At 50.3% G+C, this 17,569-nt stretch overlaps 3 protein-coding genes across 3 annotated transcripts in view; 1 reads left to right on the plus strand and 2 right to left on the minus strand.

Moving 5' to 3' along the window:
- Nucleotides 1-801: 801 nt before the first annotated feature.
- Nucleotides 802-2,232, plus strand: amn (amnion associated transmembrane protein). Its single transcript, XM_036552776.1, has one exon. It carries the CDS (start codon nucleotides 802-804, stop codon nucleotides 2,230-2,232), a length of 1,431 nt encoding a protein of 476 aa, XP_036408669.1.
- A 1,450-nt stretch (nucleotides 2,233-3,682) lies between these two features.
- Nucleotides 3,683-11,738, minus strand: LOC118795004 (tripartite motif-containing protein 16-like protein). Its single transcript, XM_036553322.1, has 6 exons — nucleotides 11,350-11,738; nucleotides 9,528-9,623; nucleotides 8,263-8,496; nucleotides 5,531-5,702; nucleotides 5,166-5,252; nucleotides 3,683-4,628 (listed from the first exon to the last, which is right to left on the minus strand). Exons 1-6 carry the CDS (start codon nucleotides 11,689-11,691, stop codon nucleotides 4,000-4,002), a joined length of 1,560 nt encoding a protein of 519 aa, XP_036409215.1. The 5' UTR covers nucleotides 11,692-11,738; the 3' UTR covers nucleotides 3,683-3,999.
- A 4,045-nt stretch (nucleotides 11,739-15,783) lies between these two features.
- LOC118794799 (fatty acid desaturase 6-like) overlaps nucleotides 15,784-17,569 on the minus strand; it is a 9,748-nt gene continuing 7,962 nt past the window's right edge. Inside the window, exons 5-6 of the mRNA XM_036553065.1 lie at nucleotides 17,080-17,259; nucleotides 15,784-16,376 (exon numbers count right to left, since the gene is read on the minus strand). Coding sequence (XP_036408958.1) covers nucleotides 16,227-16,376; nucleotides 17,080-17,259 — 330 coding nt within the window. The 3' untranslated portion in view covers nucleotides 15,784-16,226. The remainder of the gene's footprint in view (nucleotides 16,377-17,079; nucleotides 17,260-17,569) is intronic.

Consider the following 17,569-nt stretch of genomic DNA (forward strand, 5'->3'; position numbering starts at 1 on the left):
CACCTCTGCAACTAATACAGTGCACACATAGTATACACAAATACATACAGTACACCAGTGTTTCTCAATCCTGCTCCTGGAGGCCCACTGTCCTGCACGTTTTCCATCTTTCCCTGCTCTCCCTACCTGACTGAACTCATCAGTGGCACCTTTGATTAGCTGAGCACACCTGATTTAATCAAGCAGCAAGCATAGATAGAAGATACGCAGGACAGTGGGCCGCCAGGAGAGGCTTGAGAAATGCTGCAGTATGCCACAGCACTGTCAGTGTCCTCTGTTTAAAGAGGCTCTGGCTTTAGGACCAAATAGTGCCTTAAGTTAGTCTTTAACTTCGGGGCCATTTAGCAGCGGTCTGAGAATGGTACGCCTAACTCGTGACAGAGAAGCTTCCACACAGGATGCAGAAAGTACCAACCGCCTCATACATTTATAAAATATCACACACATGCTCTTTATATTTTAGGTTTCATATTGCAAAATGCATTTAAATATGTGATTAATGTATATATATTTGAGGACAGCCTTGCAGACAGCTATTACATCAGTATGATGAAAGGCAGTGGTGTGTGAAAGTGTTTTTTTTTTTTGCTGTACATGCCCAGCTGGTTTTGAGCCTCTGCTCTCTGATTGTAGTCAATGTTTGACTGGAGCCGTAGCTGTAAAGCTTCACTGCCGGTGAGGCCGTAAAGCTCATCCAGGCTGCACCCTTCTGCCCGGGCTCCCCCATGTGACAGTCACACGGTCCGCGCCGGAGCGAAGGTCAGTCGCCGCCATCCCCCTTGCCTGTCACAAACTCTCAGGATGCCGGCTCCGTCAGCCATCCTCCTGTCCCCCTGCCTCCTTCTCGCTCTGCTCGGGACAGCTGCTGGCCTGTACAAGCAGTGGGTCCCCGACACCAACTTCGAGAACGCCACCAACTGGGACACGGGGGCGGTGCCGTGCGGCAGCGACACCGCCGGCTTCTCGGCGAGCGGGAAGGTGTCGGTGTACGTGGAGCGGGCGCACGTCCTGCGAGAGCTGGCCCTGCCAGAGGACGGGGAGTTCATCCTTGCGCCGGGGGCGGGGTTCGCCGCAGGTGGGCAGGACGCCGGCTGTGGCACGGGCGTCACGGCACAGTTCCGCCACTCGGAGGCGCTGCGGTGGTTCAACCCCGCCCTGTGGCAGGCCGCTGCCTCCAGAGACGACCTGGAGAGGGGCCGCTTCCTGTTCTCAGTGCATGAGGAGAGTGTGCCCTGCCGGCAGGACGATGCCGTGTTCCGGGCGGCCGCGTCCTTCCGCGTGGATGTCTCGGCCGATGGGCCCGGTGTCCCCGTGAGGAGTGTGTCCGTGCTGGGGCAGAAATTCACAGACGACACCGACTTCTCCCGCTACCTGGCATCGCGCTCTGGCCGGCTGCAGTTCCACGGAAATGCCCGCCCCATCGTCGGCAGCCCCGCCTGTGGCGACAGCTCTGGGTGCGAGTGCGGGAACTCCGCCCACCGTGCGAGGATCTGTGCAGCCGTGACGTGCCCCTCGGCAGACTGCGGAAAGCCCCTGCGCCCTGCTGGTCACTGCTGCGATGTGTGCGGCGCCATCGTCAGGCTGAAATTCGCAGACGGCTTCGACCTGGAGTCGTACCGGCAGCGATTGCAGCACCTCTTCCTCAGCCAGCCGCAGTACCGGGCCATCCGGCTCGCCCTGTCCAAGGTGGCCCGGCCCCAGTGGCTGCTGGGATTGATCCCCCGCAAGGCGCAGGCCGAGATCCAGGTGGTGCTCCTGAACGATGAGACGGGCGCCGGCTCCGGGCCTGCGGCTGAGAACCTGGCCCGCGAAATCATGAGGGACGTCCAATCCCAGGGGGAACATCTGGGCATCGAGGGGGCGGAGTTAGAGGCATCCTCGGGTGGCGGAGAGGGAGGGGGCGGGGCGGGGGTGGTGGTGGGCGCTGTCCTGGGGGTCCTGGCCTTGTTGGCAGGCCTGCTCCTCCTGTCGTTCCTCTTTCGGCGTGGGATAGTGAAGGCCCCCTCTCTCCCCTCCCTCCCCTCTCTGCCCAGCTGGAGGAAGAGCAGTGAAATCGGGGAACTGGGGGGCCCCCTGGACCACGGCTTCGACAACCCCATGTTTGACAAACCCTCCCAGCTGGCCACAGTGTCCGGGCTGTACGGGCCCGACAGCCTGAACTCTGTCACCATGACGCACGCGGGCGTCCACTTCGTCAACCCCGCCTACGACGAGACCGACTTCAACGCCTGAAGCCTGACGGGCCTGCAAAGGAGCCGGAGCCATGTTCAGCCAGGGTGTGGTTCTGCTGATCGATCATGACGTCTGAAAATCTAATAGTCTTGATTTTGAAAAAAAAAATCTGTTTACTTTTAATGATGTCATTTTTTTCAAATCTCAGATCAGTTGTGAAATTTATCAGACACTAATTTTGTTCCTCAGAGCTGTGCATGTCAGAAAACTGTGAAAGCTGTGCATGTCAAGTGTTCTCCCAGTTGTTGATGTGTTGTTCTAGGAGGGGTAATAAAAAAGGCAGCTTCACGTTGCATTGGATAGAGTGGTCCTGTTCACCACATTAAACCTCACCTCAAATTTTATTTCTCAAAACAATGTCTCAGTGATTTACCACATTTAACGTAAAAAGTATATATGAAGATTTTCCATCAAATCAGAATAAGGATATTCTAGTCATCATCACATTTTCAAAGTCTCTCTTTAATAAAAATGAAGACAAATAATGTAAGATGATATAGCACATGTTTAAGTTAATGTTTTAAATTAAAACATGGTTTTCATTTTAAAAATATGTTTTGCATTGTGGATTTTATTCATTGAACTCATACAAACAGATAAAACCACCCATTCGATGCGGTAATACTATGCACAGATACAGCACACACTTGCCATAATCAGACACCATAACATGCTACATGCATGCTAAAAGGACGCCTACAAATGTCATTTAGAAATCTGTGTAAAGTTACAGATCTCTTCAGCAGGAGAACCCGGCAGACCTACTCATCATGTGACACCAACTGTTCGAATGAATAGATTGACAGAAATCCCAGCCCTGCAAGACAGACACTAGGGATAAAGGCTACAATCCCAAGTTCAGTTGCATTAAATTTGTCAGTGTGTGGTATCTGAAGCTAATCCATTACATATGACTTAATGGGGTGCAGTTCAGGGCGTGTAACCCTCTCTGAAAGGGTCCATCTTCCATCTATTCTCTACCCTGCACCCTAGTGGTGGAATGAGCTCCCTACAACAGTCAGACCTGATGAATCGCTGACCATTGACTGCCACAGACTGAAAATTCTTCTGCTCAAACTGCAGTCTGGTTCAACTGACATGGAATCTTAAACATGACATTATTGCCATTTAGCAGTAGCTGTTTTGGTTAGGAGCCCTGCTCCATACCACTACGCTACACTGCCGTCCCACTCATAAACATTCATGCCACATCTTCAAACACGTGTGTTATATACTCTTTGTCTTGCATCTGCTATTGCACTTGGCAGAATATGACATGCTGTGCAATGAGTCCCACTATCGAAACGCGACACCTGATTTCGTCTCCACTCTTAGCCTAACCCTCCTGTGTGCACATTTGCAAGTCACTCTGGAAGAGTGTTTACTACATGACTAAACGTAAATGTAACATAGCTGTGACAAGGAGCGGGAAGAATCCAAAAGCGGAGATTACTCGGAACACAAGAGGTTTGGTTCAGAGGAAATAAAGTTTCTTTATTGTCTTTAGCGGAGACTCAGGAGAAACAAACAGGCTTGGTACAAGAGTTCACACACAACAAGCGTGGCAACTCAAGGCTGAGCAGAGACATGATCAAAGGGCAGGGCTTAAATAACACAGAGCACTGGTGTTAAACAATAACTGATTAACACAGGTGAAGACATAGACTAAATGAGGCACAGAACGCAGGAAGTTATGTGGCCATCTGGTGGCCAACCCGGGAAGCAGCAGCCGTGTTCCTGACAGTAAGACACAGTTTGCAGGTCCAGTTAGAGGGGCTGCTGCCGCTGCTGCAGGGGTTGGGTGTCTCTGGGGCTGGAGGGGAGTGTGCAGGGGGGCAGGGGGCCTGTCTGTGGCAGGACGTCCTGGTGCTTCACCAACAGGACCACGTTCTCCTTCTTGGACAGCCAGAATGCCGGGTACAGGGGCTCCAGGAACTCAACCCGGTACTGGTGGAGGGGGGTCATGGAGTCGCCCACGCCATAGAAGGCCAGCAGGCCCCCGTCGAAATCCACGTAGACCCCGATCCGGGTGAACGCCGCCTCCGGCAGGGGCGTCTCCACACCACCGTGCCAGGCGGAGAAGCCACGCCCGTTCCACTGCAGGCACCAGGAGAAGCCATTGCCCGTGATGCAGCCGCTGTCCTCCTGGCTCTTGCGGTCGATGCTTCTGTAGGTCAGGCCCACATGCGTGCCCTCCCCGCTCGCCTCCGCCTCGAAGTAGTGCCGGCCCAGGTAGAAGCTCTCAGCCGCCAGCACCTGGCGCCAGTGCTCGAAGCGCTCGGGCACGTCCGGGTACGCGTGCTGCCAGGGCGTGGTGTTGGTCGCCTTCCTGTTCTCTTCCGTCAGGCGCAGGAAGCTGTGTGCGGTCTGCGCGTCGAAAGTCAGCGTGGCGGAATCTGGAGGGTCAGACGGCGATCACATGGATGAGTGTCAGAGCACACAGCTGACCAGAAAAATCAGGAGCCGTTTCTCTTTCCACAAGGAGGTGTTTCTCTCTTCTTTTATTTACATTACATTACATGTTTGGCATTTAGCAGATGCTCTTATGCAGAGCAACGTATATAGATTACAGTTTTACCCATGTACACTGCTGGATTTTATGAAGCAATTGTGGGTTAAGTAGCTTTCCCAGGGGTTAAACAGCAGTGCCCCAGTGGGGAATCAAACCAGCATGAGCCCTGCCTTGCCACTTCGCTACATTGCTGGTTACATTTAACATGCTTACAACAATGTGGTGACATGACCAAGGCGTCAAAGCACTTCTCAAAGAGCTTTTGTTTTCATTGTGAGCTCATGCTAAGAAAGCTATGTAATATTTTGCTATGCAAATTTCACAAGAGTATACTAAAGCAAAGTACGCTCTCCACTGATTCGCATGTGGTTTATGGTTTGAGCACGGCGGGGTCAAAGGGCACAGAAACAGACAGACATACATTTCAGGAAGTCCTCCCGAGTCTTGGGGTCAGGCACAGGTATCTGGCGATCTGGGTCACACACCACAGTTTTCACACCCAGTTTCTCTGAAAGGAGGGGTGTAAAAAAGAAAGGGTCACTAGAACTGATTTCAGCTTCAGGCTGATTTCACCTGTAGATTGAGTTAACCTCAGCTGCAGGCTAAGATCTAAGTGGATCTGGGCAGTTTCCAGAAATATTACTTTCTGTCACAGGCAGGAACAGCAATCAGGCCTTTGAGGTTCCTCTGCATAATAACGCAGAGTTTGCTGAAAAGTGACTCTCACGGAGAAAAGTGAGCAGAAAAGATCTGGTCTGTAGGGATGGAGCCCCTGACTCCACTCACCGCTCCTGAGCGCTGCCTTCAGCTTGTCCCTGTAAGCGTTCAGCAGCTGCTCACACAGCTCCTGGGTTGCCTCGGTGACCACGTGGCCGAAGGCCGTGAGGGAGTCCGTCAGTCCGATGTTCACATTCGGCAGGGAAACATCCAGCGTCTCCTTCCGCCACTGCGCGTGTTCCTGAAATGACCACCAGGGGGAGCAGGTTTACACAAAAAGCTGCTCCTAAGTGTTCCCGTGTGTGCGAAAATACCGTACTGCAACGCTGCAAGCAGAGAACGGCTAACACCGCAATGACCAATATGCAGAAGAATTAAAGTCCTCCGGGAAAAGATGAAAATTGTTCTTTTAAGGAAGAGAGTTCAATATTAAACTGGATGATTCAGTTTGTCCCAGTCAATGATTATCCATACTTCAGAGAAGAGCTCAGAGTAAATGTTCATGCTGGGGTGAACGGCATTTCATTTTAGAGTATCACACCAACATGTGCAAACAATGTCATTTGTAATGTCAGTAAATACAAGTTCATCACATTACCATAGCAGTTTCATTTCTTGTATCTTTTTTGAATTTTGGTCATGTTATCTTGTTATTAAATCTGTTTTCAGCATTGAATTGCAAAGTAGAACATGGTATAAAAGGTCTGAGCACTGTTACATTAGGTCAAGATTGTAAAATATAAGTTTTTTTCCCTGGACACACTGTGGATATTATCAACACTGATAGGGAGGCAGAGTAATCTCTGAGCCAGGAAGAACTGTCTGTTCCCTACGCCGCATGACAACGAGAAACAGATCATCCCAGATGTCAAGGCAGAACAAATTAATAACAATAAATGCCAGGTTGGACTGAGATTACACTTCCACACATTGAAGATAAAAGAAGTCTGGGACTTCTATGCTGTGTGTGACATGAACAACAGCAGCCCTCTCCTGCTGAACAGCTCGGGGTAAGTGCGGCTGGGTTTGGTTAGCACTTGGATGAGAGCCCTCCTCGAAAATGTGGCTGCTGCTGGAAGCGGTAATGGTGAGCCAGCAGGGGGCGATCTTTCCAACCAAATAAATTAGGTAGTCATGTACATCCGAAGTCCCTGTGCACCGATGGGGGTTTTGTGTTGCAGAAGGTGTCATCTTTCAGGGGAGACATTGAACTGTGGTCCTGACTCACTGTGCCAATGAAACTTCCTTTGCGTCTCACTAAAAACAGCCAAAGTGTTACCGCTGATTCAGTTTCAAAGCAGATCCTAGCCTGGGCTCCTGAGTAGCACAGTGGACAAGACATTCGGTTTCAGTGCACGACGAGCTGTACGTGCCGTCAGCCTATGATGACCCGAGTTTGTCCCAATGGGGATAGAGGCGGGTGTGTCAGCAGGGGCTGCTCGTCCAGCCCCTCTCAGGCAGGCAGTGCCGGGGTGTGGCCAGCGAAGCTGCACCCAGCCGCCAGTTGGCACTTCACCCGCTGCAGGGCGCTGAGGACCATGCGGTGTGAAAAACAACACGGAGGAGGACCGTTTGCTAAGACACAGCAGTCCTGCGCGGCTGCAGGCGTTGCCGTGGTGACACAAACATAACATACCCCACAGGTGACTCTGAAACAGAGCTGCAGTAAAGGGTAAGAACCGTTAAAAAACAAAAAAAAACTGGAAAAGAGTCCCTGAGTTTGACCTGCCCGGTTAGATAAAGGTTATGGGGCATAAACAGGATCGGCGTTCCGCTGAGTAAACACAAACGCCGATGGGTGTTATAGGGGCCGCGGAGGCCGGGCGAATGGCGGGCTGGCCGTCCGTCTCCTCCCACCTGGACAGGGGCATGGCGCACGATTGGACTGTGGACTTTGGAAGCTGCTCAGGGAAGGCAGGGGCTGTTGCAAAGGGGCGAGGCCGGGAAGCTGACCTGCAGCCAAACCCAAATCCAGGAGAGACCAGCGGACACAGGACGGAGCAGAAATGGCCAGTGGTTTGTTACATTACAGTCATTCAGCAGACGCTCCGATCACAGAATCCAAAACACAACACAATACTACACATAAAATAAACAGGAATTACTACAAGTAGCAGGTGTTAGGGGACAGGGACTGAGGGGCAACTGAGATGCAGTCTGAAGAGGTGGGTCTTCAGTCTGCGTCGGAAGATGGCCAGTGATTCTGCTGTCCTGATCCTCATGGGGACTTCATTCCACCACTGAGAGACCGGCACAGACAGGGATCATGTTTGAGAGGAGCAAACCCCATTGGGATGGGACAGTCAGTTGCCCCATGGTTGTAGAGTGTGCTTTATACAGTATTTAATCCTGCAAGCTTTTCAATCGGGGGGGGGGCTGTGGGGCTGATTTGTGGGGTTCAGAAGAACTACCACGCAACCTTCCTCATTGTAAGCAAACTGCAATCTGGACATATTAATTAAGACAATCAAACTCAATTATATTAATATTATTATTACTTAATTATATTATTACAGAGAGCGTTAACGAGCTCAGGAAGGAATTTGTGCACACATTGAGGAAGGTCATGTTTGACTAAAAGGCACAAAAAATATAAACCTGAAAATAAAGAGCGGGGACTCCTGATGGACTTGCTTTGTGGCCAATTCAGCTGAAAATCACTCCTTATGTTAGTATCAGCCTTCCCAGAATGCCCTGCAGAGCTCCTCCAGGACTACGGTAAAACTGCTTTGCTGGACACTGCTTTTGCAAGGCCCGTGCTACGCTGCCTGGCTCTGCGGTGCCGCCCGACGCGGTCCTACCTGCAGGAAGTCGATGTCGTTCTTGTTCCTGCGGAGTTTCTCGGCGCTCAGCAGCCTGCTCTTCATCTCCGCACACCTCTGCTGCAGGTGCGCCTGGACGCCCTCCGCCTGCCGGACCGCCCGCCTCTCCTGCCCCTCCAGCAGCTCCACCGCCTCCCTCTGAGCCCTCTCCACCGCGGCCTGCAGCTCGGAGAACCGCTGCTCCAGCAGCCCATGCACCTCCTGCACCGAGCTCTGCAGGGGGGGGGGAGTAAGGTAGGCAAGGGGAGGGGGAGAAAGAGCAAAAAAGAGAAAGAGTGTTGGAGATAAATGGAGAGGAAAGGAACGGAAGACAGAAAAGAGAGACCGGGAGAGAAGGAGGGAGAGAGGGACAAGGAGAGCAAGAAAGAGGGAGAGTGAGGGGAAATAAAGCATGAGAAGGACACGGAGGTGTGATTTGGTATGTACGTGGGGTCACCTATCATCAGGACAAATCCCAGCTACGTGTAAGCAGTAATCCTGCTGGAGTCTCGGAGTCTACAGATCCTTATCTGCATGTTCTCAAACAGTCTCCTGCAGTAATAATCCACAGCAGCGAAGCCGTGGGCTAACATTCCCATTCTGAATATTCACATCCAGTAGCATGACAGGTTGCTCTCTCCCTCCTTCACACTGCACTCTGAAAGACATTTTTCGCATAGCCACGTTTCGCAGACTTTTGACATTCGTGCTTCTCCTGCAAAGAGCTCTTTTGAGCCACTTTCATCAACAGAAGATAGTTTTGTCAGTCTGAGATGTGAGTGCCAAGTGCCAGAGCAAAGGGCACCCTAACCAGCTAAGAACCTGCACACATGGTGAAAGAGTTGAGGTCAAAGTTGCTACTCCACCCTGGCACCATGTCTGGTGAAACTAGGCTGCTGGAGCAGGTGAGAGGAGTGAAGATAGGGGGAGGAGCAGAGCGGCCATGTTGAGTGAGGGCAGGAATGAGGAGCAGTGGAGTAGCCATGTTGAGTGAGGGCAGGAATCAGGGGCAGCGGAGTGGCCATGTTGAGTGAGGGCAGAAATCAGGGGCAGTGGAGTAGCCATGTTGAGTGAGGGCAGGGATGAGGAGCAGTGGAGTAGCCATGTTGAGTGAGGGCAGGGATGAGGAGCAGTGGAGTAGCCATGTTGAGTGAGGGCAGGGATGAGGAGCAGTGGAGTAGCCATGTTGAGTGAGGGCAGGAATCAGGGGCAGCGGAGTGGCCATGTTGAGTGAGAGCAAGGAGAGCCTGGCGACAGCATTAGACCTTGATGGAAACAGTGTTGATCTGGAGCTTGCTGATGGCATTCTCTGCTGCCGTCACTGTCTTCGTAATCTCTTCCTGCTTCTGCTGCAGCTCTTCCTGGATGTAGACACACACAAAGGAAAAAGGAGGAGCTCACCTATCAGCATGACAGCAGTGAGCCATCAGCTAGCTATAACATTTCATTAAGGCAGCAGTGTGGCATAGTGAAACAGGAACCAAACCAAACCAGAAGTTTGAATCCTAAGGGCTCTGCTATTGTACCCCTGTGCAAGGTGCCCAACATGAATTGTGTCTATGAATATCCAAGTGTCCCAGTGGTTAATATTTAAAATACATTCTCTGTAAGTCACCTTGGTCATGGGTGACTGCCAAGCTAAAAAAAGAAAGAATAGTAATAATTAAAGGAAGGAGAAACATCTTGCACACAATTCTACTGAACCACAATACTCAATAAGCTGTGTTTCAGCTCCTGAACCGCAATACCCAACAAGCTGTGGTACAGCCTTCTCTTATGTACCAGAGAGGCACCAGTCCATTTACATACACTGCCTATGATCACAAAAAAGAAGAAAAACACCTTTAAAAAGCAAAGCGAGAGCACGGATAGAGCTGGCAAAGTAGCCGGATTCCCACCATCCGTAACAAAACAGAAGCATTCATCTGGCTGCTCTCCTAAAGACCTGAACCCCCCTTTCATTTCAGCACCTCAAACGGGTTTTGTTTTTGAAATTTAATGTTACTCCTCGGTCTTAAATCCTGAGACAATTCTGAAGGAAATGGAGTGGTACGGCACTTGTGCCCTTAGGCAAGGCACCTAAGCTGAGTTTCCCGGTAAACATCTGATTGTATAAACGAATAATGTGGAAAAATGTGAGATATGAGGTCGTCCAGCTCAAGGCCATTCACTGAGTACATACTGAGTGCATGTAGGCACGAGAATGCTGCAGACACGCCAAGAACGAATTTATAGTTAAGTAGACATGCCACATACACTATGAGAACTGTATGAAAAATACGCATGTCTTACATGTTGGATTTAAAATTCTATGAAATGTTGACATAAGTATCACTTTGTCACAATAAGCAAAACCCACATCAGAGCAGCCTCTGATGCATTTGTTACCATGACCAACAGACCAACAGATAGACAGCCTAACAGAGAAACATATTGTTCATTATGGCATCCAACAACAAATTCAGCCTAGAACAAAGTCTCAGATTTATTGCTTTTACCATGGTGTGGTGAGCATTAATACTATGGAGGGCTATGCCAAACCAGTTACAGAGAGCTGATTATATACTTGTTTCACACTTGAGCTATATACTGGTTTTTCATGTGAGGTGATTATGTTCTGGTTTCCCGTATCTGAAAACACAGTGAAACAGGAGCAACCCTGGCCCTGTAATACGACACTGCAGTGTCCTCTGTCTCTGTTCCCCTGTGAGAAAGCACTGCTCTCTCTGTATCCCTCCGTGTCCATGCATTTATGGAGCGAGCAATACAGCTTCACTTACACATCTGTGTGTGTGTGTAGGTGTAAGGTGTAGGTGTAAGAGTGTGTGTGTTTGTTAGTGTGGCATGTGAAAGTGTCCATGTGTCCAAGTGTGTGTGTGTGTATATGCCTGTGTGTGAGTGTGTGTGCATGTGTGTATGTGTGTGTGTGTTTGTGTGTGAGTCTGTGTATGTGTTTGTGTGTGTGTGTGTGTGTGTGTGTGTGTGTGTGTGTGTGTGTGTGAGTGTGAGTGTGAGTGTGTGTATGTGTTTGTGTGTGTGTGTGTGTGTGTGTGTGTGTGTGTGTGTGTGTGTGTGAGTGTGTTGTACCTCTATCTTCCCGCGGGCCTCTCTGAGGGGTGTGGCGCCGTGCCCCTGGTGCTCCTCCTCCTCACACTGCTGACACATGCAGCAGGAGTGGGCGGGGCAGTACCTCTCCAGCGGCCTCCCGTGGGCCTCGCAGCTCCGCCTCTCGATGTCCTGCAGCGGGTCCACCAGCCGGTGGTTCTGGAACTTGGCGTTCTCCAGGTGGGGCCTCAGGTGCGCCTGGCAGTAGGACACCAGGCAGGTGAGGCAGGACTTCAGCGCCCTGCGGGGGGCGCTCTGGAGACAGGCGTCACACGCCACGTCCTCTGGCCTCAGTTCCTCCGGGCCCCGGAGCTGCTCCTGCATCCGGGCCTCCTCTTTGGCGTCCTGTTCCTCCCCGGTACTCCTGCTCGGCGGGCTGTCTGCTCTTCCGTCCCCCAGTATCATCCCACACGGGGGCACATCCTGTCCCTGCTCAGATTTGGGCTCCGGGATGTCATGGTAACACTGCTCGTGGCCGGTCGCCCCCGCTCCCTCTTCCCTTGTCTCCTCGGACTGGGACCTGTGAGGGGTGTGGCTGCAGGGCAAGGTGGAAGAGACCTTGAGAGGCACAGAGCAGCCAGAGGAAGCAGGTTGGACCTCGTTCTCCACTTGGCCAGGTGACACACCTGTGCCTGTCTGTGCTGTGTCGCCCTGTCGTTCTCCTCCCGCTGTCTCCATGCCTCACTCCCTCTGCCTCTCTGCCTCAGAGCTGCTCTTCCTCTGACAAAAGCCTGGGGAAGAAAGAGAGAAGGGCCAGAGACCACACCTTAAGCTTGTGAATGTCAGCAGGAGCCACTCGGAGTTCAGCTGTTCCTCCCTTTGTCCCTCCCTCTCTGTCTCTGTCCCTCCCTCCCTCCCTCGCTAGCTGGGAGCAGAGAGGAAGAGGAAGAAGAGGAGGGAGGGATGATCTGGGGGAGTAAGAAGAATAGGACCTGTTTCGGATTTCTCCCACACAACTTCGCAGGGCTTACCACGGATAAGGTTTCCCTTTTTTTCATTCTTTTAAAAAACGGCTCTCGCTGATCCTCATTTACCCTGCGGTCTGCAGAGTGAGTCGGGCGGGTTAAGGACAAAGCGCCATATTGGTTAGATGGAATCTCCGCCCCCTTTAGTGTCTGTGAAAACATGTGCACTGTTCTCCCTCTCCTCACCCTTTCACACTGACTGCAGCAAGACCTGAGAAGGTGACTGAGAACAAACGGCGGCCTCTAATGTGTGCTCACTTGTGAGAACTCACTATGCGAATGAGAATTTATCAGACACACACACACACACACACATATCACATTCAGGATTTCCTGGAACTGACACGCAAAGACAAACACTGCACCTCCTCGTTCAGTTCTTATGCTCACGCATTGGGTCCTTTCACTCTCAGACTAATGTGCAGTGTGTATTGTTGCGTCAACAGAGACAGGCTTGCTTATCTACCTGCTCCACACTGTACCAAAGAGCTGCAGAACTTCAAGAACTGGACTGGACTTCTGCACCAACCCATCGCAACCCAAATCTGCTATCTTGTGATGCTACAACGCTGCAGGGCTGGGATCCGTGAGGGAGAACTCCCTCTGCGACAGAGAAGCAGCTCTCGTTCCAGAGAAAGGGTGCTGCTCTGCTCTCTCTACCACAGAGAGGCCTGTCAGTGTATTTCCCCTCTGATTAGCGTTAGCGGTGTCACCAGGAAGCCACAGTATTTTCTTCATCTGTATGAGAGCTTGTCTTTGAGAGCTTAATGGTCCACTTCCTGTTTATTGTGGTGAAATGGACCGACTTTTTGTCTATTTTTAAAGCATCTTAGCCATGTCAAAATAGAGCTGGGGTGGGGAGTAGGATAGGAGGACAGAGAACACTTCGGGGGGGGGGGGGGGGGGGGCTAAATCCCATTCATATGCATGTATCTGTTTTATTGAGCTAAGATACAAAATGATATTGCACCATGCTTCAGTAAAGCAGTCCCCCAAGGAGCGAGAGAGAAAGAGAGGAAGGGGACAAGAGTGGAAAAGGAGGGGAAGAGAGTGAGAGAGTGAGTGGGAGAAGGAAAGTGGGAGACAGAGGGGGAGAGAAGGAGAGAGAGGGAAACAAAGAGAGAGAGACAGTGAGAGAGAGGGAAAGAGACCCAGGGAGAGAGAAGGAAAAAGGGAAAGCGAGTCAGGGAAAGAGGGAGAGACAGGGGCAGTAGGAGGAGGAGCCAGGAAAACCTGCAGGAGCTTTATCCACAGATCCTCTTTGTCCAGCACTACACAGCTCCTTCCGAACGCACCTTGCCATTTCCTTTCACTAAAAACTACTGTCTTGTTCTCACTGGCCGCAGTGCTGCGTAGACAGAGCGGATTGAGCCGACTCGACTCCTCTCAGGTCTCAGGTCTCCCACTGAATTTCCACAGACACACCTGACGCCTGACCTGAACCATTCCAGCGAGTCCCAAGCTTGCCTTTCACTCTGCCCCTGCATGCCAGCTTTGAGTAAGGTGCAATGGAGCAGCACTCTTCATTAACAGGAGACTGTGTGGAAGCTAGTAAATAGGTAGCAGAAATGATTATGCCAGCCTCCTCCCAACAACTTCATCAGACACTTTGCTTTTGCTAATGTTTCTCACACCAGCACAATACAAACAGAGCAAGGAGCCTTTCTTTGCTGCACCGTTGACTTATGGGACGAAAACATCCTGATTGGTCACCCCGCTAAACCACATTAAGCCACACCCAATACCACCTGGCCTCCTTTGATCACGTTCAGATTTGCATCGGAAAGCCGGCCAAGCCGAGATGTACCTCAGCACCTGGGCCAACAAACCTGAGGGAGAATGTAATCAAAAGAAACAGGCCACACCCACCGTGAGGTACAGTTTAATCCAAGCCAGACTGAATGCATTAGAAATTTTTTTTTTTTTTTTTTTTCACCAAATTCTCCCACATCAATCACCAATACCATCAGGAGCTACAGTCACCAGTGCATTCCTCATGAGCAGAGTGACAGGAAGACTGTGGGGCGGTGCGCAAGCAAACACTTACAGCTCCCGGAAAACTGTCCTAACTCTCTTGGCTGAGTTCAAAGAAGGCAAAAACTCGCCAGGGTTGCGGTGAACAGTATCAAAACCCAAATTAGACAAATAAGCTCATTGTCTTATTTTATTATGTAAGACAATAAGTCAATATTGTCTTTTATAAGACAATGTTGTCTTATTTAAGACAATAAACTTATCGTCTTATACTTCTTTGTCTTTGTAAATAATCAAATAAACAGGAGCAGCACTGCTGCTGTGATCAGTGCTGCTGCTGTTATTTTTGTTTCCATGACAACCCTCGAGCCTGCTGTGTCATCTGGCTCAGAGCGTGAGAGAGGGAGGCAGCATCGCTCAACACTGCTCCCTAGGGGTGTGACGGTGACCGCATGTGGATACTTGCACCAGAAGCTCGTATGTGAGTGAGACAGGGAGAGAGAGATGGAGGCAGGTGAAGGATCCACGCCTCTAGCAAATATCCACAACATCCTTGTCCACATACGCTAATGAAGTCTGAGCAGATATTGGCGTTTTTTTTTTTTATTATTATTTTATTGAACACAGACTCACAAAACCCTCAGCCAAAAGAAAATCAGGTCAATCCAGTCAGGTCAGTCACGACCGGTTAATAGCTGCGTTTGGTCATGGGTGTCACGTAAGGACACGGAGCAAATTCCAGCAGGCGGTTACTATTGTTCAAGCTCCTGTTAAAGTTCAAGGCGAGCGCTTGGTCTGCTTCCACTAAGCCTCTTAATCAAAGTCCATTGTGCATTGTCCCATGCTCTCTGTTCTCAGGGCAAAATCTAAGCGTTTTCCAGACTTGCGCATATTTTAGCGAGCAGAAAAAAAGCCTGGGAATTCTCATCGTTCTGTAGCTGGGCTAAAGGGATACATGCACACCAGGGGAAAAACGGACCAGCAGAAGAGAACTGGGCACGATCACACCGTGAAGGAGAATGCTGTGTCTTGCAGAACACCCACGTTAATTTTGCCTTTTACTTCCAATAACAACTTAAGGGCAGTTTTTTTAAATAAAGCATCAAAATGCACAGTGTGCTGTAAGATCACAGCATCTGAATATCAGGGAGACTATGCACTTCTTTTAAACAAGTAATTGGATGGTGTTAACTGTGGTAGTTGATTGTGGAATTCATCAGTGGTAAACAGGTGACCCCACTCCTCCACAAAAAAGGTGTTTCAGGGTACTTCAGTAGATCTTCAGATCTACTGCTGAAGACCACTGTAGAACATCATGGAAACCCATGGTAATACACTACAGGCTCAAAATTTTGATTGACTTTATTGTGTCTCATAATCAATGGACATACCACACATTTGCTCTGAGCAAAAATGTAAATGTAAATGTAAGAATATACTGAAATATGAACATCAACACAGCCTCCGTCATGTTCAGATTTTATTTTTGTTCTGTCAGACATGTGTTCTGCCATAAGGAATCAGCCTGAAAGGCATCTACACAGAATTCACAACCACCAATCATCATTCAGTGCCTTCATTTAACATATAAAATGAGATCCTTATTGTTAATCAGTAAATTACTGCAGCTGAACAGTTTTGAGCTGGTAATATACCCCAGTGCTTTTGGTTATGTGTTAGTATGGCTTAATGAGCTTAAAAAATGTTGCACTGTGCACATCACAACCCCCCCCAAAAAAAAACTTCCTGAATAGAGAGTTAAGGCTTCCGATCATGTGACTGTGTGACATGTGACCACACCCACTGCTCCTGCTGGGATAGGTGACGCTGCCGTGGAGGACCAGCGGTGGTCATCTCATTGGCTCAGTTCGGGGCTGTCTCAGGTTTTGGACGGGCCCTCCTCCTGACCCCTGAGCCCTGTTACTGCACCCCCACCAGCTCTGTGATGGGCGGAGCAAACACCATCAGCTCCTGGTACTTGTTGAAGAAGAGGTGCAGGCGGGAGAGGTAGCTATCCTCCTGATACGGCAGCTTCTTCTCTCTCAGATACCTGGACACAACAGGCTTCACCTGCGCAGAGGAGAGAGACAGAGAGAAAGAGGGTGAGAGAGACAGACAGAAAAGAGGAGAGAGACAGAGATTATTAGTGATGATGTTAATTCTTCTGTTGTTCTCATGTGCTTTGGCAATGTAATACTGTGTTTATCATTTTAGTAAAGTTCATCTGAACTGAACTGACAGGTAGAGGTAGACAGTGACAAACTAACAGACAGACACCAGCAGATGGCCAGACAGACAGACAGAGAGACTCTCAGTCAGACAGAGAGAGACAGCACGATGCTCAGTCAGAGAGACAGACAGTGTGATGCTCAGTCAGAGAGAGAGAGACATCATGATGCTCAGTCAGAGAGACAGACAGTGTTATGCTCAGTCAGAGAGAGAGAGACATCATGATGCTCAGTCAGAGAGAGAGACAGCATGATGCTCAGTCAGAGAGAGAGAGACAGCACAATGCTCAGTCAGAAAGAGAGAGACAGTGTGATGCTCAGTTAGAGAGAGAGACAGCGTGATGCTCAGTCAGAGAGAGAGAGACAATGTGATGTTCAGTCAGAGAGACAGACAGAGTAATGCTCAGTCAGAGAGAGAGAGACAGCGTGATGCTCAGTCAGAGAGACAGACAGAGCTATCCTCAGTCAGAGAGAGAGAGACAGTGTCATGCTCAGTCAGAGAGACAGACAGAGTAATGCTCAGTCAGAGAGACACACAGGCTTACCTTCAGACACATGTTGTCCGACAGGAAGGGGAAGAGGTGGTGCTCTACGTGGCAGCTGATGAGAGAGTGTCCGAAGGTCCAGTCCAGCAGCGGGTTCCGGGGGAGGTTCAGAACCCCGTGGGTCATCTGGTGGATCCGTTTGGGCCGCTGAGTCGGGGAGAACATGGGCAAGCCAATGTGCTGCACAGGGAACCGGAACACAACCCAACCAAGAGTGAAATGCACCAGAAAAAGACCAGAGAAGGACAACGGTAGAGACAGAACTACGGGGCAGATGGAAAGCTTGCTGGCCGGTGCAGTCGGACCTCCCGCATGGCTGTGGACACAGTGCCACCCGACTCCTGAGTCACCCGTGTCATGTGAATTTGGAGTAATGGGTGGCTTCCCCCCACTTGTGATTGATGGTGAATGAGTTACCGTTTTTCTGAAGAAGCAGAACGACTCTAGATGTTCTGTATCCAGGAGGAGTTGTGTCAGCACAGAGGCTGGC

This window comes from Megalops cyprinoides, chromosome 19 (genome assembly GCF_013368585.1).
Source record: "Megalops cyprinoides isolate fMegCyp1 chromosome 19, fMegCyp1.pri, whole genome shotgun sequence".
NCBI lineage: Eukaryota > Metazoa > Chordata > Actinopteri > Elopiformes > Megalopidae > Megalops > Megalops cyprinoides.